The 26,824-nt window shown below is 46.5% G+C and overlaps 1 protein-coding gene across 2 annotated transcripts in view; it reads left to right on the top strand.

The window, feature by feature from the left end:
* Positions 1-26,824, top strand: part of CDH13 (cadherin 13) — a 977,229-nt gene that overhangs the window by 883,254 nt on the left and 67,151 nt on the right. For both annotated transcript variants that reach the window (XM_012648205.1, XM_012648204.1), the window contains exon 9: positions 4,978-5,231. In XM_012648205.1, the coding sequence (XP_012503659.1) occupies positions 4,978-5,231 (254 nt within the window). The remainder of the gene's footprint in view (positions 1-4,977; positions 5,232-26,824) is intronic.

The following is a 26,824-nucleotide window of genomic DNA, read 5'->3' on the forward strand; positions in this document are numbered from 1 at the left end:
GTTCTAAAGGACAAGAGGTCTGGATTTCTCTCAAGCCACGCCCCTTTTAGCCTCTGGGTCCCCCCAGGTCCTCTTCCCCAATAGCACAGGCAATGGCAAAGTTGTCAGGCACTCCTGGCCTGACAACTGGCCTCCTGCCTCCATGGCTGCACTCTGGAGCTGTAAAAGTTGTAAAATAGCACAGCCCCGGCTGTCCTCTGTGGCTAGTCCTAAGTCTATAAAAGCTGTCAGGCAATTTTCCAAACCTGCAGCTTGAAGATAAAACTTGGTAAATATATGTCTCCATCGTGAATCCTGGAGCAGCTTCGTTCTCAGTTCTCCCCGACATGTGTTTGCTGTAGCTCGAGGAAAGTAAGATAAAAGCAAAACTAGATTTGCAGGAAGAAGCCATTCTCCTCTCCCCACATTCCCATGTTGGTCCACAATGATGTGGCTTTCAAATGTTCGCATATATAAGGATTACCTGGAATGCTAGCTAAGATGCCGATTCCTGGGCCCGCCCCAGACCTGCTGGGTCAGAATGTGAAGGAGAGGTGTGCCAGGTGGTTCTGTTGTTCACCAGGCACAGCTCTTATAGAGCAGAGCGGCCTTAGGAGAAGGTGTTTCCACGAGCACATCTGCCCTCCCTGCAAACCACTGGGGAGGAGGCGCCCACCGAGGCTGGGACTCTCACTGGGCTTCAGTTTTGCTAGTGAATGGACTCCCTTTGCTTCAGAATTGGGGTGCAGACTCCCCCTCCCTTTGGCCACATGAATCCATAGTAAGGGGCTTGAGCTCTCCCTGCCTCTCAGCACATGTGAGGCAAAGCCCAGACCGCCTTCTAGAGGGAAGGCCGGCCATGCTCTCTGGTGCTGTCCATGGTGCCAGCCACCCAGGGCCTCTGTCAGGAATGCTTTCTGCTGCAAGTAACGGGATGCCAGACTGATAGTGGCTTCACTAATAAAGAGAATTTAAGAATTTTTATGACTAGATGAAGGTAGGCCGGTCTAAGATTGGCAGACAGTTCCAGGTGTCAGAGAGCCAGGACAGGGCACCTCAGATGCTTTTGGCTTTTGCCTCTTGGATATAAAATAGCTGCCAAAGCCCCGGAAATCGTGTCTTCCGATGGCTGTACTCCAAGGCAGGAAACAAGGAGGCAGCCAGACAAGTGAGAGAAAGTGCTCTCATGTGCCCCTCTCCTCGTATCAGGGAAGGAAATATCTTTTCCAAGGGTCCCTCAGCCAATTTCTCATGATGTCTCATTGGCCAATGACACATGTTCACCCTTAACTTCAAGCAAAGCTGAGAAAGTCTGAATCTGGCCTTTGGCCTCCATACTAAGAAGTGGGGAAGGGCAAAGGGGGCTGGTAATGGCTGCTGGGCAGCCGGCCACAAGTAGCCAAGCACTTCCCTGGCCAGCTGGAGTCTGTCTCAGGCCTGAGCTGGTTGCTAGCAAAGTCCTGTCTCCCAACAGGACCGAATACTAATGGTTCTAGCAAATGAGTACCTGTTCCATCTTTAAAAACTTCAGGTCGTAAACACCCTTAGTTGCTTTGTAAACCTACTCCAAAACTGTCAAAAGGTTCTTATTTCAGCTGAATATAATCAACCCTGTCTTTTAAGTCTGTTTTCTCTTCTGTCCTCAAAGAAGGAAGCATCCCGAAAGCACCCTTGTTCCCCAAACCTGTCACAAGCTTAAAAATTGCTACTGGATTGGCCCAAATCTTCCCTCTTTCAGCTAACAAATGCCCCATCCTCCACTCTTCCCATACGGGACAGCTTTTCCAGCCTTTAAATTTTCCAGGACAATGGTCCACATCCTCTCTTGACACTTGAAAAAATATTAATTGAATTGCATCTTTGTAGCTTCCATCAAGAGCATTTTCAATTTCCTCCCGTGCCTGACACAGAGGCCCAGCCACAGACAAAGCACATTAATAAGGTTGCGAGCTGAGATGATGGAGGGCATCTTAATCCAATGTACAACCCACGGAAGGGACTGGGGCCGAGACCCATGTCTCACCAGCTCTGGGTGGTCTGGCCCTGGACATCCCACAGCTGGGATTATTAAACCCCACCTTGTGCAAATGGAAATAAACACTAGAGAGGCTCTGCTCCCTGCAAAGACCAGCCTCGTGTTGGTGACACTTGCGTGCTCACACATGCTCGCTCGCTCTCTCTCTCTCTGTCTCCCTCTCCACCCCTCCCCACTCCCCGCTCTGTGGCATTGCTCAGGGCCCAATTCCTCCAGGGAAGCCTATTTGCCTTCCAGGGAGTGTCAGCCTTGGAACACAGCGAAAGAACTGGCGCTGGGGCCATGGCTCTCCCGGCGCTTTCAATCCCACATTCTGCTTCCTCAGCGCCTTAGCGGCTTCTCGGTATTGGTATTGACACTGGGCCCAGCTCGGTGGGAGCCTTCCACATCCATCGTGTTCCCTGATCTTTACAACACTCCTCGGCACTAGGACGTTATTGAGGAGAAAGCTGAGACTCTGGGAGGGGCGCTGACCTGCTGGCCCCACAGTGGCTGCAGGGCCGCGACTTCATCCCTCACTCCTCTGTCTTTCTATTTAATAAAAAACGGTAGGGTAAATTTTAAAAGATAAAAATATACAATGATATTAGATTTTTGCATAATCAAAATAATAGATAATTGTGTTGTTAAGACTAGTGCTAGAAAAAAGCACAAGAATCGTAGTTATCCACTCATTCATTCATTCATTCATTCAGTGGTATTGATTTAGAGCCCACTGTGGGCCTGGCCCTGTGCTAGGTGCCGTGTAATCGCTGGTGAAAGAAACGGTCTCTGTCCACAGCCTCCCAGGGAGCTTATGGGCATAAGAGCAAGAATTTTTGCTGCAAACGATGATGAAGGAAGGAAGGGAGGGAGGGAGGAGGGGAGGGAAGAGGAGAGAGAGGAAAGAAGGAGGAAGGGACATGGGAAGGAAACAGTTTCCTTGGGAAGTAAAAACCAGTGGCCCCCAGCTAAGGAGAAAGAGCTGAGTGACACAAATTGCTTACTCCAAGCATCGCGACCACCTCACTTGTCACCAGATTGCTGAATTCCCCAGAAACCCCACCATTCCCTGCTTTGCACAGGCCTCTGCCTCCTGGGACTCGGATGCCGGACCACACTAGGCTGAGCTTATGATTGGTGCCAGCGTGGGGTGGAGGTGGGTCTCGGGTGCCTGGGGCGCTCTTTGTCTCAGTCCTGTGCAGGGGACTGGCCCTCAGTGCTCTCGTGACCCAGCAAGCCCAAGGTTTCTGCCCCCTTCCATATCCTAATCAAGACAAATGGCTGTGTGTTCCAAGCCTGGCAGCTCCCTGGCAAGGAAAGTTCAACCAAGTTTGAAATCTACTTTACTGAGGTTGCACATCTCAGGCATCACTTGAGATGGGCAGAGATGCGTTATTAGAATCCACGGGAAGGAGGATGGAATGGTAGATTATTCTCGTGTTACAGGGGCAAAGCCAAAATGTAACTGGGCCACTACTAGGCACCAACAGCTTTGCATCTGTTAACCCTAATACTAACCCTGCTGGGAGTTGCTCTAGGGGAAGCGAGGAAGTCCAGTTACAACCAGGAAGCACTTCCTGTGTGTGTGTGTGCGTGTGCGTGCACACACGTGTACTTCCCCACGTGTGGAGTGCTTAGCACTACATCCGTGTCAGCTGTAATTATTATGAAAGGTAACTTGCCTCAAGTCACCGACTCAAGCTGCTGGATTCCGTTTCCAGCTCTGCACCTGCGTAGCTCCTTCCCCAGTTTCCACCATCCTCACCTCTGCTCCCATCTTGCCGTATCTGTTGCAACCTGTACAGCTATTGTTTGCCTACTTTTAGTTGAGTGTAAATCAAATCCTTTGACCCATTTCGTCTTGCCCTCCTCTCAAGAGTATTCATCATGTCATGGGTCGGATGAGTTAGCTGCTTGTTTTTCCTAGTAAACATTAGGAAAATTAGTAACTGTGGAAATAAGAAATCTGCCCTCATCCTACCTAAATGTCTTGCTGTGCACCCCGGCGACAGGAGCCCTGCTCTGGGAAACATCACCCTCACTGCGTCACGTGGCTCTCATGGTTTGGAAAGAGTAACGCTCGATGGACAGGACCGCCATGTCAATAATGTTTGTAATGGGGCTTCCTTGGCATCATCTGATTTAGTCCACACAGTGGCTGGGGGAGGTGGGTACTGTCAGCCCCCTTTGCAGAATCATCTAGAGTGGCCCTCATCGGGGCTAGCCATCGGCACTGGGGCAGGACGATCTGCTATTGTATGGGACTGTCCTGAGCAGTGTCCGGCATCTCTGTCCCCTGCCCAGTAAATGGCTGTGGAGCCCCCAAGTCATGGCGACTATGGAAAATGCCCCCATACACTTTCAAATGCCCTCAGATGGGGAAGGGCCAGCAGCTTAACCCCATGTTCTTAGACTCTCAGCTACATGAGACTTTTCCCTACCTCACACCTGAGCCAGGAGACATTACACTCTAAAGTGATGTGAGGCCCTTTAGACTTCACGGCAAGTGAATGAGAAACATTCAAAATGTAACCTCGGTTTGCCTGTTCTGTTTGATCTCCCATTCTAACGGAGCAGGGTCATCGTACCATGAAGACAGCGAAGCTTGGGCTTCAGGGCCTCTCATTTCCCAGCCCCCATGAGCACCGGAGGGGGTGGGGTTACAGGTTACAGGCGGGGAGACTTTCAATGTCAGTGTGGCCAGTGCGTTGTCTAATGAGGTCTCAGAGGGAAGAACCGGATCACTAAGGTCCAAGTCATGTATTGTCACTTGTTTCTCAATCCGAAAAAAAAAAAACATGAGAAACATCCATACCTAATTTTTCATTTGCATGTTTCATATTCTTTTTCTTAAAGAGGACTCCAAATGCCATATGGCTTAGTCTATTCCACATTGCTCGTGGAATGTCAGAGGAACTTTGTGCAAAACCGTCTGCCTTGGTGGCGCGTGCACACTCTAAACCGCCCTGTCTGCTTTCCAGCCTCTAGACTATGAGATTTCTGCCTTTCACACGCTGCTGATCAAAGTGGAAAACGAGGACCCACTGGTACCTGATGTCTCCTACGGCCCCAGCTCCACAGCGACCGTCCACATCACCGTTCTGGATGTCAACGAGGGTCCAGTCTTCTATCCAGACCCCATGATGGTGACCAGGCGGGAGAACATCTCCGTGGGCAGCGTGCTGCTGACCGTGAACGCCACGGACCCCGATTCCCTGCAGCATCAAACCATCAGGTAGGCGATCGGCTCCGGAACCGCAGGCGGGAGGCAGGTAGGAATTGCTTCTCCTTTCCGGTTGCAGAAGCTGGTTGTCAGGAGCAGATACCATCAAGTTAAACTTGTTCACTGTCTGAGCAAGTGGGGGAGGTATCATAAAGGAGAGTTGGTGGCTGAGGGCTCCAGGGGACCAGGCTCTCTGCAGTGGACAGTGCTCCCTACCCGACTCCAGCCTGGGAGGAAGGTGGCTTGGGGCTGTGTTCCCAGTGACCAGCCAGGCCTGCCAGCACCGAGTGCAGTCCCCAGAGGGAGAGAGAAGGAGCCACTGTGGGTGGCCTCCTGCATCTCAGAAACCTGACCGACTTTATCATTTCCACAGCGTTATGACAAAAGTGTGGGCTGACTCCATTTACAGATAGAGGTATTGCGAATTCAGAGAGGTTCAATAACCTGCTCAAAGCAGCCCAGCTTGGTGGCAGAGGAGTCAGGGTGGAAACAGAGCAATCTGCAAAGTCCCTGCTCCTCCCGCTCCTGAACACTAGTTGGCTCTGAGCCAGCAGAGGGGAAGGAGCAGAGACATTACCTGGCACTTAGAAGTGAACCAATGGGGTTGGGAGTTCACCTAATGAATGACAGGCAAAAAAAACAGTGCCTTCAGAAATCAGAAGTTTATACCTTAATTTCTTAAGCTCTGCCCAGTGCTCAGATAGAAGGTATTTTCATAATGAGATTTAATTAAATGGTCATTACCTGGGGTGCATCTAATGCTGGTGAACGCAAGATGCCCTTGTCAGTGGCCGTTTGTAATAAACTTAAATCGGCATGCAGGTCCAAACGCACGCCTGTCTCTGCGAAAGAACGTTCTTAATCCTTCTCTTCCAAAATCTAATCTTTTCATATGAGGTACAAATAATCAAGTATTAGACACACTTATAATAAAACATGTGTCTTATTTTCCTGATTTGAAACACCTGAAAATGTGGCAAGTCTCCGAGTCAGCCACTTTACCGTAGAGAAAAAGAGAAAGTTATTTAGTTATTTTCCAATCCCAAAAGTAGATTTCTTTTTACGACTAAACTTTCCAAAATGCCAGATGAACTAGAAAAAAAGTGCGAAATAATACCAAATCCTATAATAATGTACATCTGAAATATTCATTTTTTTTTCCTTTTCTCCTTTTTTTTCCTTGCTCAGTGTCTGGCAAAGGAAACATGCAATTTAAACATCAAAGAGAAAGCTTTCCTCTGGTACATACATGGGAAAACCTGTAGCTTAACAGACTGCAAGGTAGTTGGACAAATTCAGGGTGTCTTCAGGGGAGCTTAGCTGTCGTTTTGTGTTTCTACAATGGGAGGTGAAAGGTAGAAGCAGGCAGCTCCTGGGGGGAATAAAATGGATTAAAATGGAGTTGATTTTGCTGAGCCTGGGACTCTTGCCATTGCTGTCAGGACTTGCGATGCCGCCAGGCACCCAAGGGGCCGGTGGAGGTGTCTGGGACCCAGAGCTAGAGGTCCCACTAAGGTGGCACAGACAGAGGACGGAGGTGGGTCAGTCTGAGTTGTTCGAGTAAGACCAGCCCTGGCTGACTTAGGCAAAGGGGAGATTGAAGGCGTCTATGGATAATTTACAGGGTAGAGGAAGGTCTGAAGAGCCAGCCTGAGATAGCACAGGAACCAGGGCATCCGCGGGCCCCAGGCAACAGGAACAGACTGGCCGGCACTTCAGGACCTCCGGGCAGAATAAGCCAGCTCCCGTCCTTTTCCATTCTCGCGTCACTTGGCCCGTGGGCCACATTCCCGGGGGCGGGTCTGCTGTGCTAGAGTCTGAGTCATGGGCCTCCCGGCTCAGGGCATCTCAACTGATGGGCACCAAGATGGTGTTTCCAGATGTGGCTGCTGGGACCAGTTCCGGGGAAACTGAGTCAAGGACAGAACCCCAGCCTGGTGGGTGGAGTTGACAGGGAGAGCCAAGACATTAAGGGACAGCGAGGCCAGGACCTGAGCCGTGGAGATCTAAGTCCCAGTCACTAGGCCTGGGAGCAAGGGTTCCCATCCTGCCACGAGTGAGAGGAGGAGGAGGCCAGGGAAAGCAGCCTGTGGGTTACCAGAGGGGAGACTTGTGGGGAGAAAGTTCTGAAGATCCTCGTGTTTCTGTGCAAGTCTGATCATCCCAGGTGTGACTCTCAGTCACAAGTGACCAGGACCCAACTCAGGAAACGCATGGACTCACCCACTTGATTGAAAAGTCCGTGGGGCCTGGGGCCTCCAGCGTGGTGCGTTTCAGACCACGTTCTCTCTCCACCTCTTGGCTCTTCCCTCCCCGGGCTCAGCTTTACCCCTAGCCACATCTGTACGCCTCTGGAGGGAGCAGGCCCCAGCAACACCAGTCCTTGATCTGCCAGCAGAAAGAGATGCCCTTTAACCGTCCAGCCCAAGGCCCAGGTTTGGGTCTCACTGCGCCAACCCGAACACACATCTCTGAACCAAACAGAACAGCGGGAGGACAGGTTACGCCAGTGGGCTAGTCCTGGGGCCTGGGCCCACTGTGGACCCCGGGGTCCCACGCTGAGGACTGGGAGGGGCTGTTACCCAGAGAAATGCAGATGTTCTTTCCAGGAGATGGGGATGGAAGCTGAGCGACCAGGAGCCACAGAGGGCCGCTGGAACCGAGTCCAGTCTTGCGAACCCCTCAGTAAATAGAGCCGCTGTGTTTCTCTGCGGCCGGAATGCCTAAAAGTTCTAGCATCTACAAATACAATGGCTGGGCTTATCCCTCTCCCGGCCTTGGAGCAAAGTAAACGCATGTGCGTGTGCACGTGTGTGTGTGTGTGTGTCACACACACACCTCCCGCCGGACTCATCCCACAGACATATTCCTTCCTACTGGTGACCACAGTCCGACAAGTCACACTATTGTCAGTTGTCACAGGAGCTCTTTGGGAAGAAGAGGCTCCATAATTATTGCAGGCTTTGATCCCGTGCACGGAGCAGTGCTGTCCCTGAGGGGCTGTGTGTGCAGAGGGTGAGCGGGGCCGGGCTGGGAGGCAGTTTTCTAATAATCTAGACTTGGCCCCCCAGAAATCTCAGGCAGATGCGATGACCTTGCGAGTTGTGTTGCTATCGTTGTTCTTTTAATGATTCTTCAGGGAACAGGCATTGGAAGAAAAAGAAACTTCACTCTGGGAACTCTTTGACATATTTTTATCTCAAGGAGAGCCCCTTCCCCCGCCCCCACTTCCTCCTCTGCCTCCTCCTCCTCCTCCCACAAGACAGGAATCAGGCATCTCCCAATGACATTTTAGCATCTCTAGTACCTTTTTCTTTTCTTCCTCCTCGTCCTCCTCCTCCTCCTGCTCCCTCTTTCTCTTTCTCTGTGCCTCTTCCCCCCGCCACCTCTATCTGTTCACCATGCCCCGTGACTCAGCTCCAGTAACTGCACCTCAGCTGACATGACTAACCAGGCCCCCAGAACTGAAAGCCACCGTGAGAGACGCTCCACGGGACCAGGACCCCGAGAACCTCGTTCGGGTCCTGCCTGTCCTAGCATCACTCTCACCCCCTCCCTGAGCGGGGCTCCTTCTGTGGTCAAAATAGGAAGCCTCCTCTCTGCCCCGAACCCCTCCGAAACTTGGGAACATACTCGTAGCTAAGACCCGGTCCTGGCCTGCGTCCTGTCTCATGGGAGGAAATGCAGATTTCAGGCACGACTGTGCCCTGCTGGCCACCGCTAGACACTCTCTCATCTCAGCAGGGAATGTTCAAGTCAGCAGAAGGCGCCTTGATCTCTGAGAAACCTGTAATTTCAGAGACAGGAGATGTCCAGGCATCAGAGCGAATATCCTCACTGAAAAGCCCGGGTTATTAAGACTTGTTAAAAAGCCCATCACGTTGTGCTCTTCGCCTAATAAAAACGGACAGCAGTGGTCTAGTGACAGACGAAATTCTCCTTTCTAATGACTTTTATCTTCTTATCCTTATTATAAAGTTAAGATAGTTCATGGAGCAAACTTTTGAGAAGGCAGGTAAGAATAAAGAAGATAATAGAATATCTGTAATCATCCAAGACCAAGAAAATCCCCTTTTAACAACTTGGGTCTATCTTCTTCGATCACGTCTGCGAGAACTTTCTTTTTAATTACCACAATTGGCCGGAATCATCCATCCTGTTTTGGAATCTGCCATTTTTACTTCCCAGTATATGGGTAAACAGCTTTCCATGGCAAGAAATAGCCATTATTTTTAATCACTGAACAGTATCCTATTATTCTATTACATGGATATGTTCATTTATTTATTCATTCTCTTGTTGGCTACATTGCCACCGCTTATTTGCAATATTTTTTAAAAAACTTCGTGGACATGCTTGTAGCTAAATTGTTTAATGCATCATTAATTTTCTGAAGATAAGTCCCTGAAAATACTTTGCTTGTGTATTATTAATGCTTTTTTTTGAGACAGAATCTCACTCCATCGCCCTGGGTAAAGTGCAGTGGCGTCATCGTAGCTCACAGCAACCTCAAACTTTTGGGCTCTAGTGATCCTCCTGCCTCAGCCTCCTGAGTAGCTGGGAATATGGGTGCGTACCACCATGCCCAGCTAATTTTTTCTATTTTGGGTAGAGATGGGGTCTTGCTCTTGCTCAGGCTGGTCTTGAACATCTGACCTCAAGCAATCCTCCCACCTCGGCCTCCCAGAGTGCTGGGATTACAGGTGTGAGCCACCACACCCGCCCTAATGTTTTTTGACATATACAGAATTCTTTGTTTTGATATGTAGACAGTCAAATTTATATTTTTCCTTGTCTAAATTGATGTCACGGTTATAAAGTGCCTGGGCTCCAAGATCATGTACATATAGACATCTCCTCAAACAAAGCTGGGTCCCACACTCTGTCCCCTCCATGTATGATGATGATAAGACTTGCTTCAGCTTTTGGGGTAGAAACTGTCCCCCAGATATGCAAGACAGAATCAGGCATCTCCTGATTTTAGTGATAGGAGTGGACTCAGGTAACTGAACTTATTGACTACTTATCATTAGAAAGAGTAGCTCAGCGATAATTATGCTAAAATGGAAATGACTGCATTTACTAAATGTTCTCCAACAGTGAAATAACTAATGGGACTAACCTTCCACCAGATTCCTTGGTTTGGTTACGTTGGGGACACAGCTGGCAGCTAAGTCATTTTAGATAGTCTGGGGGGACTCATTTTATTCTCTCAACAATCAGGAGATTCTGTTGAGGCAACCAAGTAGCAATTTCTAACATTCTAAACATTTGTCAGGCAGAATTCATCTTCTCCAGGGACTGTAGTAAACAGTTCTGCAGCAGAGATGTCTCCTACACATTCAATGTATGAGATACGTGTTGAGGAAAAGCATTGTTCCTACCCATGTAAAATTTCATATCACTATTCAACATATTTTTTGGAAAGAGTCACTCATCCCAGGAGCCCTGCAAGTGTGTATCAAGCACTTTATCTGCGGGGACTAAGTTTGGCTGAATATAACAGGAAAATTGATAATGGCAATAGCTCAGAGGAGACAGAAGTTGAATTTTTTCCCAACGAAAAAAAACCCAAAACAAAAAACGCAAGCCAAGGAAGGAAGTAAAAGCCCAAAAAACCGGCAAGAACCCAAAAGTTTTCCTGCCTAACGGTCCTACAACTCCAAGCCAACAACCCCCCCCCCAAGGGCCAAGAAGGGTGCCAAGGCCCCAAACCAAAACGCCGAAATCCAAAAAAGAAGAAAGGGGAAAAAGGAAAAAAGGGGGTGCCTCCCGGCCTTTAAAGAAAATTCCCGGAAAGCAAATCACATTTCTATTTAAATCTCATTGGCCAAAACTGGTCACATGGCCATGCCTAGCTGCAAGGGATAGTGGGAAATATGGTTATTTGACTGGGAAGCAATGTGCCCAGCTTTTAAAACTGAGGTTCTTTACTACAGAAGAAAGGGAAAATGGATATTGTCAGGAAACTAGCAGTTTCTGCCACAAACACCTTTGTAAACTAAACAATTTTGTTTAATAAAAAAAACTACAGGGTAAATTTTAAAAGGCAAAAATATCCCATGATATTAGATTTTTGCATAATCAAAATAACAGGTAATTGTGTTACAGAAGTCTTCTGCTAGAAAAAAAGCATAAGGATGATAGTTATCCATTCATTCATTCATTCATTTAATGGTATTTATTTAGAGCCCACTGTGGGCCCGGCACTGTGCTAGGTGCTGTGTAATCGCTGGTGAAAGAGGTGGTCTCTGTCCACAGCCTCCCAGGGAGCTCATGGGCATAAGAGCAACAACTTTTGCTGCAGGAAGGAAGAGAGGTGGGAAGGGAGGGAGGAGGGGAGTTTCCTTGGGAAGTAAGAACCAGCGGTCCCCAGCTGAGGGGGAAGAGCCGAGTGACACAGACTGCTTACTTCCGAGCATCACGACCACCTCACTCGTCACCAGATTGCTGAATTCCCCAGAAACCCTGCTGTCCCGTGCTTTGCCCAGGTCTCTGCCTCCCGGGAATCGGGTGCCAGACCAAACTAGGCCAAGATTTCCACAAGCCCCCGGAGACATGCATTTTGAGAATGATAATAATAATATTGCTAGGATTATGATGAAAATACTGAACATGTTTGTGTGGAAGTTTACCCAAAGCCCTGTTACCAGTCTTACTGAATTCTCGCAAACACCCTACAAATGAGAAAATCTTAGTTTCCCTTTTCACTGGTGAGAAAGCATCACCTCTCTGAGCCTCGGTTTATGGAAGGAAAACATGCAAGCAGGTGTCCAGGGGCTGAGTCAGTACCGAGGACGAGAAATCGGAGCTTCATTTGCCACCACTGTGCCGACTTCTGATGTTGGTTTGGGGCTTTCTGAGCATCCCTTAGTATAACGTCATCATGCTTTCCTGTTCCTTGACCCCTGACTTAATTTACCATCTTGCCACTACAGTTCGGGCTCCATGAGGGTAACAGTCATCTTCATCTCCTGCCCTGATGAACCCCCACAGTCTCCTCAGGACCATTTGATTAATTGTGCACTTTCAGCCCACCACTAAGACCTTCAGATTTTCCAGGGGCCTACAAAAATGTCAGGAACCTGAATACATAAGCTGTCACCCCCAAAATTTGAGAGAAAGAAAACAGCAAACTTGAAATTACTACCCATGAACTGTCCACAGCATCATGACAGCGTTAACAGGTTAAATTTGATGTTTGCAAACATGTCTCTACATTTGCAAACCATTTGTAGATCTCACCTTGCAAGAATGACTAAGTAGACCCCAGAAAAATCATAGGCAACTACTAATGAAATATTTCTTATAGCCAAATAATTCCAAAAGCAAAAGTATAAAAATAATTTCAAACATTTCAGAGGAAAAAATGTATTTGCAATGTGGGTACATTTTAGAATGTTGGATATGATTTGGGGTGAGGCCACCATAGACAGAGAAATTCCTTAGGGGTTCAAAGGTCTCCAGTCAACCGGAAGCCAGCAGGGGGCCCGGCCTATGGCAAGTGCTCAGTAAACAGGTGCAGAATGGATTAGTAGGTGGCTAGGTTGGAGGTGTCTGCGTGCAATTATTGTTGTGCATAAGCAGACATAGGTTATTATTATTATTATTATTTTATATTCAAACACTGACTAATGTCTACCAACCACAGAAACATTTGCATTTGGCCTTGTTTTAAAGCAGTCCCAAAAGGGGTAACCAGTCCCTGGAGAGAGACCTTAGCAGGACATCCAGGCCTCTCCCTGAACCTTCCAGGTCTATGAAAGTGACATTAAAGAGCTATTTCCGTCAGCCACCTCTTCTTCTGAAGCCTCGATCCAAATTGAGCCTATTCTTTGAACACGGAATATCTGAATCAGATCCAAATGAGGTACTCATCTCTTTGAAAACTACAACCTGCTTTGTCCTGATTTCTTTGGGGCTCCCTCTTTTTTACAAATCATTTCCTTCCTCCTCCTCCTCCTTCGGACTTGGATGCTTTTGAACTCTAGGGTGGAATCATGCCTGCGTTCAAACTGGTAAAGAATGCAACATGGAATAATGAAATTCAGCCCCGAAAGATTTGTTAAAATGCCCCATTTCCGTTTTTGCTGGTCTTCCTGTGATTCATCAAGGCCTTTTCTTTAACACCTTGTTTAATCTAATATTGGAGCCATTCAAAGGAAATCATGAAAAATGACAGGAAATTGAGCAAAAATCATTGTCGACTGGCTATGGGACATTTTATTCTGTATCTTCTAAGACCTTTGGAAGTAGAAATGCAAATTTCGTCATCACTAGCGTTCTCAGAAACATAGAGGTTCAAAATATATAGTAACTCACCATTTATTGGGAAGAAGGAGGATTTCTAACCCCAATACCAGATATCAAAACCAGATTTAGGAGTTTAATTTGGGGTGACCCCCACCTTTTAGATTTTAATCAGAAGCTAAAGGCCAAATAATAACATTTCTACCTGGGGAAATTAAGGCAAGAGCCTCTATCTATGAAAATATTAATATTTCATCATAATTAAATGTGGTTACTGACCTCAATAATAGGATTTGGGATGAGGTGATTTTTTTGTTGTTGTTTTTTAATGAGTTAAGATTTTTCTTTCTTGAATCAACAAACACAGAGCTTGAAATGTAAATGAATTGTTTACAGTGGTGCCTTTGTAATTTTTAATTAAAGTGATGTTCTAACATTGTAAGTTTATGGTAGCAATACCTTTTATTGCCTACTCTGCTGTGGAACTTTTAATTATTTATGTAAATGTATTAGCACAGCTGACTGTTACTTTTTAGTGGTCAGATTTTCTATTTTGAAGGAGCCAGTGGGAAACAAGGCCTAATAAATTAAACAACTGAATTTTTAAAGTTTTAAGAGCATCACTGGCTAAAAACAGAATCCTGACTTTTATAATGAACCAGAGACCTAAGATTTTCATTATTGACTTCGACTAAATGTGCTCGATTTTGTTAATGTGTAACGTCTGACCATTTGGATAAACAGTGGAAAGGCTCTTTTACAAATCAACCACCTTTTTAACATCCATCTACATATGTTGTTATAAATTTGCCACAGGCCACACTTTCATTATGGAAAATGTGGTTTCAAATTGGCTGTATCTGAATATAATTATGATAGTCCTTCTTGTCAGCCTGAGAAATTAATTCTCAGAAGCAATATGGAAAATGTTGACAAATGTTAATATTATTTCTTGCCCAATATTTTCTAAGCTGTTAAATCTGCTTAGCTTTCTTTTTTAGTTTTAATAAAGGCATTTGAAATAGACGAGGATCGCCACAGAAGCTCCCAATATGGCATTGATGAGAAAGCCACACGTTTTGGGATTGGAACAGAAGTGAGTTGGATGGGGAAACAGTTGATTTATTTTATTATCTGAGTTTGTCTGTCAATCACCAACACCAGCCAGCCAACAAGCCCGTCTCAGGGTCTCACTGGAGGCTTATCACGGCTTTAACCCAAACACGGGTAATGAAACCGTAGGCAGCGAGTCGTATAACTAATTCAAGAAAGGCATTTCATCTTCTGCTCCCAGTTTGCTTTCCAAATGAATCTCATAGCTTGTGTTTTCAAGTGATGGACTCTAAACTAAGTTCTCCTACATGTGTCTAATTGGGGATTTCTTTGTGCATTCTGATGGTGTTGGCAGCAATCTCGGTGTAGGATCAGGCCTTAGGCAGCTGGCTTTAAAGAGTCTTGGATTCTTGTGTGAAGATTGCACGTATGAAACGGGGGCCTCTGGATTTGGACTAGGGCTAGGATGGGAGAACCCATCTCTTCACTCACTCATTGATTCATTCATTCATTCCATAAATATTTAATGAGCACCTACAGCATGCTGAGTGCTTTTCTAGGTATTGGGGGATGCAACCACCAACAAAAACAATTAAAAATATCTGTAATCATGGAGATTATATTCCAGTAGTGGCGAGAGAGAAAAACAAGAACATTAATAAATGCAATCAATAGCATAGTAGCTGTGATTAGTGCAAAGAAAGGAAGAGAAGGAAGGGGGGCCATGACTGTAGAGCGGGGGCCAGGCTATGCCTCACTGATGACGTGACACTTCAGGAAAGAATTGCAGGAAGTAAAGGGGAGCCCTGTAGTTATCTGGGAAAGAGCGGTCCAAGTGCAGAAAACAGGTGCCAAGGCCCTGAGCAGGAGGGTGACGCGCAGCAGGGAGGGCAGTGTGGGTGGGGGCAGGGAGGAGGTGAGGCAGCACGGGGAGGGAGCGTGGTCAGCACCATGGTGGGATCAGGAGAGGGTGGGTGCAGAGGAGCTAATGGGGAGGGACGGGGACAGAGCAGAAGACCAAGGGGGAGAGTGCCACAGTGACCCGGCTAAGAGGCCGTGGAGTCTGGACTTGGGTGGTAGCAGAGCAGGCAGCGAGAAGCAGCAGGTACTGGACGTGTTTTGAAGGTTCTGGTACTGGTGACAGGGATTTGCTAACCGACTATGGTGTGTGCGCATGTGAGAGAGAGAGAGAGAAAGAGAGAGAAAGTCTGACTCCAGGGTTTCCGTCCTGAACAGGTGGGAGAACGGAGCAGATGTGTATGAGACAGGCAGGCTCACAGAGAAGCAGCACAGTAACTCGGGGAAGGGAAGTATCGGGAACACAGCTTTGTTCCTGTTGAGTTTGGAATGGAGACAGGGAGCCGGTGACCTGGATGTCAGGGAGAGTGTGGGTGTCGTCAACACTCAGAGGGAATTTAAGTCCCGAAGACTTTGCAATGCCCGAGGAGGAGAGTGAAGGGAGAAAGGAAAGGAGGCCCATAGCAGAGCCCTGGGACACTCTAGCGTTCAGAGGGACAGCCCTGCCTGGTGCTGTCCTACATGAGGCTCTGCTTCCTGGCAACCGCTGAGCCCACACGGTCAAATATAACACGTGCTGTTAACTAGGCAGCCAGGTCCAGAGTCTGCACAGGCCTGGGGTGGGGCAGACGCTCTCCCAGGAGTTGATCGGACGCTGTCCTGGCTATGTCCGCTCCTCTCTCCTGCCATCAGCACATGTCCTCCACTTTCCTAGCAAGGTCGGGCCGGGTCACCCACTTTCTCGTAGCCACACTGATGCGCTCAGGGTTACCATATAGTAGCAGGCATTGACTTTGTGCTGCTCTATCAGATTTCTATTTTTCAGAAGAAAATCGTGCATCCTATTTCTGACTTTAGTTGGTTGTCCTTAAATCTATGACAGCTTTCACCACTGATAACCACTGCAAAAGTCTCTGCTGCCCAGATGCCTGTAAGAGCCCCAGGGAGGCGTTTGGACAGAACTCCCTGGAAAAGAGGTGGCAGGAAGCCCCAGGGACGCCTGCTTCCAGGCTGGTTCTTCTTCCCGTCCTCATGTGACGGGGTGGCTTTCCCTGCTGCACATCCACCTGCTGCATGGGTCGGTGGTGCTAAATGTTTTTATGACTGTGTATGTCATGGGTTTTTTCCCATGTAAGTCTTGTGACCACTGTCCTATGCATCCCGTCCCTAGGGTTACCTTGGGCAGAGCAATGCTCCATCATATACTTCCTAATTTTGCCAAACTTGTTATCAGATAATAGATACCCTCAGACTGGAAAGACGTGTTTTAAGCAAAGGAAACAGCCCTTGACTTTTCATTCTGTCAGAGACTCAGCCTGCCTCTGGGGCCGCCCCTGACAGCTGCTCTGGAAAGGACAGGCGCCTGGCCTCTCACAGCCTTGCAAAGAGACGCGCCATAGCCCAGGGCTACGACTGCCAGTCCAGTGCCAGACTTCCCGAGCGCAAATCCCCACTCGTCCTTCTGCAGATGTGGGCAGACATGTAATCTCTGTGGGCCTCAGTTTCCTCACCTGTAAAATGGGGAAATAACAATATCTAGGTTACAGAGTCACTTGTGAAGGACAAACTAGAAGATAATTCGGGGAAAATACTGAGAGCACATTGCCTGGCACATAGTAGGTATTTAATTAACCAATTAACATTTTCAGCAAAAAGTATAACACGTGGCTATTCTCTAAAGATGTCTCTTTGAGAATGACAGGGTATTTTTCTAAACTCTGTGGTTTTCATATTCTATGGATTTACAATACAGTAAGTGCATGGAAACACTTAGTAGGGGGATTAGCAGAAGTTAGTGACCCCTCCCAAGAATGATCTTGGATTTCCACCTTTGTTCCTAGAGAACCCTGTGTTGATCCACAAGCCAGCCCTGGTATCTCACTGCTAAAATTCTGTGATGCCAGTGTCTTCCCTATTCCTGGGAAAATTTAAGAGAGTAGATAGAGATTTCTAAACATTACGTTTTGCCATCTGCTGTTTCCCTGCCTGCAAGCAAGCACTCAGTGATGACAGAGCCAATGAATGAACGGTGAGCTGCTATTAAACATAAGATTCAAACAACTGATTTATGCAGGTTTGCAGCTTGGCCCCTTGGTGGAGGTATGCTTGATTTTGCAATTTTTCTAGAGCACACATACAACATAGTCATATTTTCTCCTAGTAAAACTGTTCCTCGCGTGGGCATTGGGATTAAATTTATCAATATTTTAAGATGTTCTGCAAAGTACATCATGCTGCGCAAATAACACCATGAGTTGTGGATACTGTGTTACCCAAACATTTTTAGGATCCAGTTGAATGTCTGAAGTAAGATGAATCAAAGGAGACCATTACCTATGAGCAAAAGAGGACATTACGATTCAGAACCTCTAATCATTTCTAGGCCACTATCTGTCAGGGGCCATGGTTGCAAGAAACAGAAACCAGCATCAGCTGTATTAGGTGGAATAAAGCAAGAATTTACCAGACTGGAATTAGGCATCTCAGAATGGACAGGGGACCAAAGGATGAGCTGGAAAAATGAATAGCCACCAAATAGAATGCAAGAGGGGAGGCAATAGGGACGACCACGAAGGGAACAGTCCCATTCTCGTGTTTTATTTAATGTTTCCCATTCAATGAACTTGACCTCCACCCGCCCCCACTGAAAAAGCATCTGATCTGCTGGAGCCGCCTCACATCCCATACCCACTCCCGCTGCACTCGGCAAGAGTGGGAGTGGGCGACTACCTCCCGCCACCCATGGGGCACAAAACAGGATTTTCTCCAAAAAGAAGGCTGGGATACCACGGGGAATGGTGAAGGATAGTGAGCAGCCGGGAATGACAAACATCCACTCCAAACCCCTTCCACAAACCTAAGTCTTCTGTAACACCCGCGACAACCTCTGCAGCCGACTCGCAGGTCGTGACAGTCCCCTGTAGCCCTCTGTGAGGATGGGTGCTTATGATGGCACAAACATTTGCATATTCGGTTACCGCATTAAAGAGCGTCTCTGTCACAGAACAGGCACAGGTGCATGGGGCGGAGGCCAGTTAGTGTCCACAGGGCACCCAGGGCCGAGAGTGCTGCAGAGCAGCCCGTGTGGCTTATAGCGAGCAGGACGTGGCTCTGGGCAGACTGCCAGGGCAGGAGGAGGAGCTCTGCCCCGAGAGCTCCCACCAGGCTAGGATGAGGGCGGGCACAAGCCAGACACTCATCTTGGGCACAGAAAAATCCATCTATATAATAGATTTATATATCTATATAATCATCAAGATAGATTATATTTTAATGCAATATTTTTTAAATCAAAATTAATACAAAAATCCATGCTAAGCAAAACATCAAATTCTTAAGTGAGCAGGCTTGACATTACTGAATTTTCCTTTTGCATCCAGCTCTGATATGACTCAGCATGGCACTGCCCAGCACAGACCACTTCCCCACTTTGAGCCCATTTTTTTGTCCTGTAAACATAAAAAGTGGGATGAGTAATGCTCTGTGACTCTGTGGATCCCCGGAGCAAGAGCGGAAATGAGTTCAGCCTGCACAGGGGGTCTCTGTCCCAGGACTGGGCCAGCAGCCTGGCGGACTAGGCGGAAGTAGCGCCCTTTCTGCGACAGACAGTTAGAATGTTGGGTGAACTGTGACACAACTAGGCTCCAGAGAAAAAAAGAAAGGAAATTTCAGGATTAAAAAAAAACTAGACTGTAAAATAGTCATGTTTAAAATGATTAAGTGAAAGGAAGAGGAACCACGAAAAAAAAGAACATAATGAAATAGAGCAGATGTAAAAAGTAGCCAAATAGAATGTCTTAAAATCTGATAGAGCATAATCTCATAGCTACTTTGGGTGCCCATGAGGGGTGTGATCATCCCTGTTTTGTAGATGAGGAAGGGAGGTCCCTTAACAGCTGAGGATGAACCGTTTGTGAGTGAAAGAGATGAGTTTGAAATCCGGATATATGATATATTTGTGCCACAGAACTTTTTAGTAGAAAACATTTCTTTCATTTTGCAAGGAAAGATGCTATTACTAAAGAAAAAAAATCCTCATCCAGTAGAGCGTGCAGGTTCTTTAAGTTCCCATGAAATCTCTTTATAGTTCTATCCAAGGTGGGATCTTCATCTCAGCAACCAAGCTGAGGGCCAGCGTGCAGATGGTCTGTTTCATCTCCGTTCCCCATTCACTTGCGTCTTAGCCTCTGGGGCTTCCTTGGAAATCTGTAAAGACGGGAGGACCAGGGGATCCAGGAGGCTGAGAATGTGAGAAAATAGCCCTCAATCCCATACTGGCTCCATCTGAACAAAAATCATTCTCTACTTCTCTTCATTACTCATGGATGCCATACTTGTGAATTCACCTACTCGCTATATTGTATCTGTCACCCCAAAATCAATACTCAAGGCGCGTTCCTGGACTAGCGCAGAACAGGGATAAATCTGAGTCACCTGATACGCACATTCCCAGCGGAGGTCAAACAAGGCCTTTGTCTTCTTGTTTCAGCTCTCAACTACAAGTATTCTTTCTGTGTTCTTTTCAGTGCCACGTTTTTTTTAATTTTCGAGCTTTTTCTTGATGATTTTGCTTTTCACAATGGCCCCAAGCACAGTGCTGAAGGGCTGTCTAGTGTCCCAGGACACAGAAGGCTGCGATGTGCCTTACAGAGAAAATACATGTTAGGTAAGTTTCATTCAGGCGTGAGTTACAGTGCTGCTGGCTGTGAGTTTGGTGTTGATGAATCGACGATATATGTTAAGGAAGGTGTCTTTAAACAGAAATCCACCTAAAACAAGGTTGTGTATTGATCAGTTGACAAAATGTTAGGACCCAGAGGCTCGCAGAAACCTAACCCTATAGTTCTCCTAAGAGCAGTGGTTCCATGTTTGGTGACTGAGTGTTTGCAGTGACTTTATAGGACATAACCACGGTGAATGACAAGCATCGACTGCACCCATGTACCTGCGTGGTCACTGCCTGTCTCCCCGCGGTAGACCATAAGCCCCTTGAGGGCAGGGACCACACTGGTTCTGAACTGTGCCTGGAACATAATAGGCACTCAGTAAATTTTTTGTTTCATTAATGAATGAGTTGCAAATAAATTATTTTCAAAGAAGTTTTAACCAGGCTTTAGACTCTCGTGGGTCCTGTTCAGGAGTTAATATTTAATACCTTTTTGCAAAGGATAGAAAGGGATTTCCATCGGGGTCTGACTTTAATATAAACAGTGCAAATGAATGCTAATTAAATATCTTCATTTAATTATTACTTGCTGCTCTTCCCTGGTTTGAGCCTCCCCTTTGGGCTTGAAAAGATGAAAGGAACTGCTTGTTTCCCCACTCTCTCCCAGTGTCAGTGACCGGGCTCCGGTGGCTTTGATGAATCTCCCTGAGTCCACCATGGGGAGATGGAGTTGTGGGTGCTCAGTGCTGAGTCTCTCATGGTGCTGCTGCCTTGGAGAGCTGATGCAGGGCCAAGAGGGTGCACTTCCTCCTGGGCACAAGGGGCTGCCCTTGGAAGTCCATTCTGCTTCTCACCAAATCACACAGGCGCTGTGAGGGGTTAGCCCTAACTGATCCTACTGATCTAGCTGGAACACTGAGAACAGGGTTTGATAACAGGCAGGGTAACTCCCAACCTCCTTACTTCGGCCATAGCTTCTTGCTCTGCACGGTCTTCTGTTAGAGCAGGTGTTGGCGAACTTTTTCCAGAAAGGGCAAGATGATAAGTAATGCAGGTTTTGTGGACCATACAATCTCTGTCTCAACTACTCAACTCTGCCCTTGTAATTCAAAAGGGGCCACATCAGTGAATAGGCATGGCTGTGTTCCAATAAAACTTTATTTACACAAGAGTCAGAGGGCTGGATTTAGTGCATGGGTCACAGGTTGCTGACACTCACAGTACAGCCCTACCCGCATTGTGGCGTCGTCATTGGTCTGTGTTCTACTCCGCACTGTGAGCTCACTGTTTTCGCTGTTTTCATCTCAACATCTGGGACAGTCCTGCCCTGTGGCAAGCCCTTGGCCAGTGTTTGCTAAATGCATGACTTATAAGGCACGGCTCCCAAAGCACGGTGTTGTGAAACAAGCTAAGCAGATGAAAAGTGATCTAACCCCAGTGGCAGCCTACCCACCGTCATCCTGCCTCCTCTCGCCAGTCCTCAAAATAGCAGCAGTATTTCTCTGTCAACAAATCAAAATAATATTCCTGTTCATTCAACAGCCATCGAGTATGGGGGTAGCATCCAGATGTCAGCTGGGATCTGCCTGCCTTTGAGACCTAAATAAGCTTGGCATAAGTCCTGATTCTGTGCCCTGTAGCAGTCCAAAGGCTTCCCACGATTTATGCAAATTCTGGAGGGCTGGAGAAGGAGCCCGGAGTTTCCAGAGGTCACTTCTAACTGCCTCGCTCTCCATATGTGCCAGTCTGTTACATTCCACATTGCTCTTTTCCTCGATCCCCCCCTTTGGCACACAGGTGCACACACACACTTGTATACACACACTCACCATCATCATCAGAATTGGGTGCATGTGGCCCACTTCACTGAGGACTTTTGGAGGCATGGAAAGAACAGTTACATCATATCAAATAAATTCAGCCCGGGTCCTGGATAGCCCTCGACTTTAAATTCTTCTCGCCAGCCAGTTCCTCTCTATTTTTCACAAGACGCATCACCCCGAAAGGACCCCAGCCTCAGCATAGATTGTGACTGCTCTCCTGTCTCCAATTCCCCCTCTCCTCTGCACCTTCTTTCTTTTTAACAGCTTTATGGAGGTGTGATTGCTTGACATGCAAAAGTGTGTGACTTGGTGAGTCCTGATGTAATGTAAACACCCACAAAACTGTCACCACCGTCATGGTAGGGCACATACCCAGCACCCCCAAAAATGTCCTTGGCTGCTTTGTCATCCTCCCTCCTGCCCCCCTTTCTGTACCTCATCCCCAGACAACCACTGATGGAGATTAGTGAGCACCTTCTATAGTTTCATATAAATTAACCCACAGAGTATGCTCTCTTTTTTGTCTGATTTCTCTCCCTCAGCACAATAATTTTGGGACCCATGCATGTTGCTGCCGGTTTCACCATTCTCTCCTAAGAGCAGAAACAAAGATCTTCTGTAGAACGACTCAATTCTATCCAGCCCCTGCCTTCAAAGAGCTTTGAGCCCCCTTTTAACAGATGAAAACATGTCAGAAGACTAAAAGGGCTCCGCTCTCTTTAGAAGCTTGTGGTGGTTTTAAATAGCCATTTTTCTCCCTAAACTATGTGTGTCCCCTCATCCTTTAGTGGATTCTGCAGCTGCTTAATTATCTCCTACTATGTGCCAGGCACTGTTGTTGAGACATAGTAGGAGTCAGGTCTCCAGGGCCTTCCTCTCAGGGAACAGCAGAGAATTAGTAGGTGCACAAGTGAAAGAATATTTCCAAATGTAATAGGTGTTTTGAAGAAAGTAGCAAATGGTGAGTAGGAAAAGTATCCATATATTTCCTTTATTTGCAGGTTTTTAGAATGCAATCCCATATTTCCTTTTTTTAGTCAATCAAATACTTTTTAATGTGCAATACATACTCATTGTATAAAAATTAACAAACATAGATCAGAATAAAGGAAGAAATTGAAAATCACCTTTAATCCCACCACCCAGATATGGCCACCATTGTATTTCATTTTGTTAATTCCCTGAGCAAGGAGCAGAGGATATGTTTTGTTTCATTTTGTGTAATTAAACAGGGCCTGGGAACTGCTATCAGCTTCCTGGGGAGCTGAGTTGTGTTTATTTTTTTTAAGAGCTACTAATTTTTGATTAACAAGGATGAATGTAACAGTTAAGAGGAATCTAATTACACCCTCTTTCCTTTCTCCATGAAACATTATTCCCCACAAAGTGTGGAGTCAAGACTCAGAGGGAGTATGGCTCTGAGCTGGGGACTTATAGGGGACATTTTTCATGTCACTACCTAGACAGTCGTGTGAGTGCTCCAACAGTGAGGTATCTCAGCTGCAGGTTACATACCCAGCTGAAGCCAGGGCCGGATAATAACTCACTTTGTCATTACTTAATTCTGTGCTGGCTGCAACTACTGAGCCAGAATAAAAAGCCAAAGTCCCTGAAAAGATGAGGAATTCAGTGTCAGGGTGTTTAGGAACAGAGGAAGCAAGGGGGCAGCTGAGGGAGGCTGTCAGGTGGCTACGTAAAGAAGTCCAATGATGGATGTAGTCCTCCCAATTCGTGTCTTTTCCAAACGACGTATTTGCATGATTCCTTCATCAGTTCACTCAGGCCACACGTATCTGTGGACTGCATCCTGTGTGTCAGTCAGAGTCACAGGCCAGGCCCCGTGCATGGCGGTTCTACCCTCGCAGCTGACTGAAGGGGCCTTTGTCCTGTGGGAGATTGAGGGTATATGTATTTGAGCTAAACTAAAACCCCTGAAGTCCCTGCATGGATTCACCAGCATCTGGTGGTTCCCCAAATATATCACATTCTCCTCTGCTAAGGCAGCTGCCCTGAGTGACACCCCTCGCCCCTTCCCACCATTCCCCTTCTCCCCCAGTACAAGCTAACAAGATGCGGCCCCACTTCAGCACCATGGACAGCATCCGTCAAGTGCTCAGGACATTTGCCAAATATGACGCTAAGTATTTTGTGTACCATCTCGTCTCTGTGCCTTTGCCCACTCTGCTTCATCTGCCCTCTCTCCCTCCAAGTAACAGCCACCTGGCTGAAGTCTGCTCACAAGCTGGCAGCAGCATAGTGTGCAACAAGCACACTGAGGTTGATATCCAGCTCTGCCATCGAGGGTTGTGGGACTTTGGATAAGTTACTTAATCTCTCCAATATGAAAGGAGATAATACGTAGAGTCATTGGGAGGATTAAGTAGGTTAATCTAGCAAAGCTCTTAGCATGGCGTCTGGAACTTAATAAGAAGCCAACACATATCAGCTATTATTGTAATCCTTCAAGAATCATCTCAAACAGATCTGGTCCTAAAAGTCTTCCCTCATCACCTACTTCCAATCCCAGGTGGGGCTTGGATGACCCTCCGTGGTACTCACTTAGCATAGCTTTCATCAAACTGTATTTTGTAATTTCTGGCGAGTGTACCAGTCAAGTAATACTAGTTGTTATAATAGATATCCCCCCAAATCTAAATGGCTTAATGTGAAAGTGTTTTACTCCCTCATATCACAGTCCAATTGCAGGTATTGTGGGTGCAGGTGGCTCTGCTCCAGAACATCACTCAGAGATCCAGGATCCTTGGCTCCTTCTGTCTCACGAGACTGCCCCTTCAGTTTGTGGCCTCCGGTTGCTGTGGAAAAGAAAGAGAAAGGGAAAGAACAAGGAGTATCTTGCCAGGGTTTTGCAGCAGGCCCAGAAGTGACATTATCCCTTCTACCCATTTTCCTTTGCTCCAACCTAGCTGTAAGAGAAGCTGGGAAATGCAGCCTGCCTCTATGTCCAGAAGGAAAATATTATAAAATTGTCTCTGCCTACAGGAGAGCTTCTCATCTCCCCCATCAGGCCAGGAGACATTCAGCTCAGTGACCATGTGTCCTGGATCTCTTATCCAATGTTTGTTCCCTTCCACCTTCTCTTGGGATGAGTCTTAAGAATTAACTCCAGAGCTGACCAGGTGGCATGGTGGGGAGGGGCTTTCCAGGCACAGATGATGGGAGATGCAAAGATATAGAGGGACTAAGAGAAAGCTGGCATCTTCAGGGAACTGAAAGTAAAGCAGCATTTGCAGTGCTGCATAAAAGTAGCTCCTCACCACATTAGCATAAGGTGCAGATGAGGATGCAAGGGGCTTGGGGGAAATGAGCAGAGCCAGCTCAGAGCAGAGCCCCACCTGCTGAGCAGAGGCTAGTATCTTGGAATCCATCCACCTGTGCTGTGAAGCCTCCATTTCCTGGGTTCCAATGGCAAGGCTAAAAAGAGCTTTCTTCTTCCTTGGGTCACCTCTCTCTTTGAATAGAGCTGCATCACTGAGACAAGAAAACACACTGTGTTGAGTAGTGCTTTAAAAAACAGTTAGGCAAGGAATTCAAATTAGTACAAACTTTCAGAAAGACACGTTGCATTATGGATCAACTTTTTTCCATGCAGTTATACTCTTCCATACCCATAATTCCACTCCTAGGAATTTATCTCAAAGAAATAATCAGAAATGGTGTCAAAAATGTCTATACTCAGGAAACAGATTTATGTGCAGAGTTATACACTGAAGCCTTATTTATGATAGCAAAAAGTTAGAAAACAACCTCAATGTCCAACAATAGGAGGCTGGATAAATAAATTATGGAGCAGCCATATAATAGAATAATGCACAGTGCTTAAAACTGTTTTATAAAAATTTTTAAGCCAGGGAAATTTTTCCTGATATAAACTGAAGTGGGAGAAGTAGGCTATCCAAGTTGGTTAACTGTATGATCCCAATTATATAAATCACATGTGGAGAAGACCTTGAATAAAATACTCAAGGTCAGGAGTGGTGTTCTCATGCCCCGGGGATTATTGATGATTTAATTTTTTTCTTCACACTCTCTTGGATTGTCATGTTGTCAATATTGAACATGTACATTATATTTATAAATAGAAAAATATTATTTTAAAGAAGTAAGGGACAAGGAAATTGTTAGAAAACCATCCTTTCTCTCTGCAGATCCACTTAGAGGTACTGTGGTCCTTTTTCTACAGTTTTCTGGGGACTCGAATGCTGGCCTAGACCACCAGGGCCCTGAGTCTGTAATAGGCACGAAGTAGCAATTACCGTGTGGGACACAACACTTTCAGCCACCATAGCATCCATTCAGCTGCACAAAATGTATCAGCTAAAACCCCATCCAGACAACCCTACACACAGCACTTTTTTTAATACAGAGAAACAAAATAGGCTTATTCCTTTGTAAGTTCTATAAAGACATTTCTTGGCATCTAAAAAATGACAAAGACCCTTCACCCAGATTTCACAGCATCCCCGTTCCTAACCTTAGTTATGGTTCAAAACTGTTCATGGATATTTGAAAAGTATATCCCCTTTTCACCTGAAGCTGTGGCTTCCAATTTGGCCTGGAGGATAGAAATGTCTAAAGGCAAGTTAAGGGATAGATAAGTGATTTAAACGTTTTCTCTTAGATTGGCTTTTTATTTTTTATTTTTTTTTTATTTCAGCATATTACGGGGGTACAGATGTTTAGGTTACGTGTGTTGCCCTTGGTTCCCCCCGCCAAGTCCGTGTTTCAAATATGTCCATCCTTCGGGTAGTGCACATTGCACTCCTTGTGTATACAAA

The sequence above is a fragment of the Propithecus coquereli genome, unplaced genomic scaffold, assembly GCF_000956105.1.
Source record: "Propithecus coquereli isolate 6110/MARCELLA unplaced genomic scaffold, Pcoq_1.0 Scaffold280, whole genome shotgun sequence".
NCBI classification, from domain to species: Eukaryota; Metazoa; Chordata; class Mammalia; order Primates; family Indriidae; genus Propithecus; species Propithecus coquereli.